The sequence below is a fragment of the Saprolegnia parasitica genome (genome assembly GCF_000151545.1).
Source record: "Saprolegnia parasitica CBS 223.65 unplaced genomic scaffold supercont2.1066, whole genome shotgun sequence".
NCBI classification, from domain to species: domain Eukaryota; phylum Oomycota; class Saprolegniomycetes; order Saprolegniales; family Saprolegniaceae; genus Saprolegnia; species Saprolegnia parasitica.
The window spans coordinates 1-2,505 of record NW_012157460.1 but is presented as its reverse complement, the minus strand read 5'-3'; the positions used below and the strand labels follow the sequence as shown (position 1 = coordinate 2,505).

The 2,505-nt window shown below is 61.8% G+C and overlaps 3 protein-coding genes across 3 annotated transcripts; 1 reads left to right on the top strand and 2 right to left on the bottom strand.

Moving 5' to 3' along the window:
• Positions 1–13: 13 nt before the first annotated feature.
• Positions 14–555, bottom strand: SPRG_18236 (hypothetical protein; the record flags this gene model as incomplete). Its single annotated transcript, XM_012357673.1, has 1 exon — positions 14–555. A coding segment is annotated over one exon (542 nt), but the record flags the coding sequence as incomplete, so codon positions are not given.
• Positions 556–1,115: 560 nt separating this feature from the next.
• Positions 1,116–2,167, top strand: SPRG_18235 (hypothetical protein; the record flags this gene model as incomplete). The annotated part of the gene is made up of 5 exons (XM_012357672.1): positions 1,116–1,252; positions 1,307–1,599; positions 1,647–1,801; positions 1,851–1,985; positions 2,032–2,167. 5 exons carry the CDS (start codon positions 1,116–1,118, stop codon positions 2,116–2,118), a joined length of 807 nt encoding a protein of 268 aa, XP_012213062.1. The 3' UTR covers positions 2,119–2,167.
• A 29-nt stretch (positions 2,168–2,196) lies between these two features.
• Positions 2,197–2,496, bottom strand: SPRG_18234 (hypothetical protein; the record flags this gene model as incomplete). The annotated part of the gene is made up of 1 exon (XM_012357671.1): positions 2,197–2,496. Exon 1 carries the CDS (start codon positions 2,491–2,493, stop codon positions 2,197–2,199), a length of 297 nt encoding a protein of 98 aa, XP_012213061.1. The 5' UTR covers positions 2,494–2,496.
• Between the last annotated feature and the right edge of the window lie 9 nt (positions 2,497–2,505).

Sequence of the window (2,505 nt, the reverse complement as noted above, 5' to 3'; positions counted from 1 at the left end):
CGCGTGGGACCACTCGTCGATCGAGAGCTCGGTCCACGGGTACTTGAACGTCGATGGCGATGGGCCTTGCTTGATGTTGATATCCCACCAGTTGGGCGCAGAGGCTGCACGTTCGCGCAGCCGACCATTGATCTTTTCGGTTGAAGCCTCGGGGCTCGACGGCCGCCGGCTGCACTCTTCCTTCGTTGCTGGCGCGGGTGTGTGCCACGTCAGGTACGCTGGGTACAGCCGCGTCGCGACAAAGAAGCACACGTACTGGTCGCGGTAGATGCCATAGTCGACATCCTGCCGCAGCGTTTGATGCACGCCAATGCCATCAAACACGCGGCGAATCGCGGCTGGGTTGAGGATGAGGCGCTTCCAGTAGTCGGCGATGGGGTTGGACGAGTGGAGCGAGATGAGGCGCTCGATGCCACCCAGGAGCGTGGCGACGCTGTAGTGCGGGCAGAAGAGACACTCGACGCTCGTGACGTGGCGCAAGCTCTCGCCGTCGTGCGAGCTTGGGCCCGCGTTCTGCGCGGCCTCGGTCCGGTCACAGCAGCAGGCGTCGACCATCGAGAGCGGTTGTAGCTGCAGATTGCCCAATCAGGCGCGTGCGTGAATGGCTGCTCGACACGGGATTGGTCGGCCACAGGATGTCGAACTTGGACGCACTTTTATTCGAATTCGAGCGACAGTTTGCAAAGGTCCTCGTTGCAGATAGCAAGGAAATACATACACCTTGCACATAGCTATCATGCTCAACTCCATAGCTTGTTGCTAGAGATGTCCGGCTTCCTGTCGAGGATGCCACGTCTGTGGGGTGCAGAGGATGAGGTCGTCGTCGGTTCTTGGATACTTTCCGCCCAGCTGTGCTATCCGGATAGAGTGTACGAATCGGCATATGCCGAAAATTAATAATTTGGCGTAGGAGGATACAGACCACGACTCTTGCGACTTTATGGCCTCAGACCCGGCAGCTCGCGGGCGCATCGATATGGCCGCACGGCGCACGTCGCATTGGGAGGACGGGTGTGGGCGTGAGCGAGTGTAGTTGATGCTTGCCAGCTTCAAGTGTTTTTGATTGGCTGATGGTATCCGGATGTGACGCCGATCTTCCAGCACTCAGAATCGGAATGCTGTCCAAGGTGGTGCGCGACGGCGTGTGCGAGCTCACGCTCACGAGCGCCAAGACGCGCAACGCGCTCGGGCTTGGCCTCATCCGCGAGCTCCAGGACGCTCTCTGTAGCATCCATGAGGACCGCGCTGTTCGGTGCGTCGCAAGAGAACATAACCTCGCGTGCCCATCATGACACTCGGTGCCTAGCGTCGTCGTGCTCGGCGCGGAGGGCCCGGCCTTTTGCTCGGGGCACAACCTCAAGGAAATGCACGCAGCGCGCGAGGCCTGCGCCTCCAACGACCAAGTGCTCGCATCGTCCGACGGCGCGCGTGAGCTCAAAGAGACATTCGATGCGTGCAGTCGCATGATGCAGTCGATCCTGACCTTGCATCAGCCCGTGATCGCCAAGGTCAACGGCGTCGCGACGGCAGCGGGGTGCCAGCTCGTCGCGACGTGCGACCTCGCGTTTGCGACGCCCCAGTCGCAGTTTTGCACGCCCGGTACATTGGGATTTCTCTTCTTCACGCGGCTTGATGCCACAGCGCAGGCGTCAACATTGGGCTCTTTTGCTCGACGCCAGGCGTCGCGCTCGGCCGTGCCGTCGGCCGGAAGCAGGCCATGCGCATGCTTCTTACTGGCGACCTTGTCTCGGCCGACGACGCTGTGCACATGGGACTCCTCAACGACGTTGTGCCCGAGGCGGTACGTGCGAGATAGACCTCCTCCGCGTCGACATGATCCTTGATCGTAGGAGCTCGACGCCCACGTGAGCGCTCTCGCACAGCAGATCGCGTCCAAGAGCCCAACGGCACTTCGCCTCGGGAAGCGCGCCTTCTACCGGCAGCTCGAGATGCCCGTGGGCGATGCCTACGCGTACGCCTCGTCGGTACGCTTCCCTGCGCCTTCGTATCGTTTTCCACGCATGCTCCTAGGTGATGTGGACCAACATGATGGCCGAGGACGCCCGCCACGGCATCGGCGCCTTCCTCGCCAAGACCACACCCACGTGGCAAGACTAAGATTCTTAAATAACAAGAGACGCCGCGAGCACCGTGGTCGCGCGAGAGATGACAGCACAGTAAGACAACGAGGTGGCGCTAGCGGATGCGGAGTGTGACGAGGCCGGTGATGTCACCCGTGCGCCGACCACCGACCGCCAGCGTCGCACCAAACGGAACGCTCGACCCGTGGTGCGCGTACGCTTGGGAGAGCGAGATGACGCACTGGCCCATCGACTTGCCGGGCTTGCCAATGTCGAGGGCCACGTGCATGTGCGGCCGCGGGTGGGTGTTGGTCGTCTGCGCGATGCCCTTGAGCTGCAGACGGTGCAGACTCACCGTCTTGGTGTTCGAGTACAAGCTCATGTCGCGTCGCGTCTGGAGCCGCCCCGCCATCTCCTCCAGCTA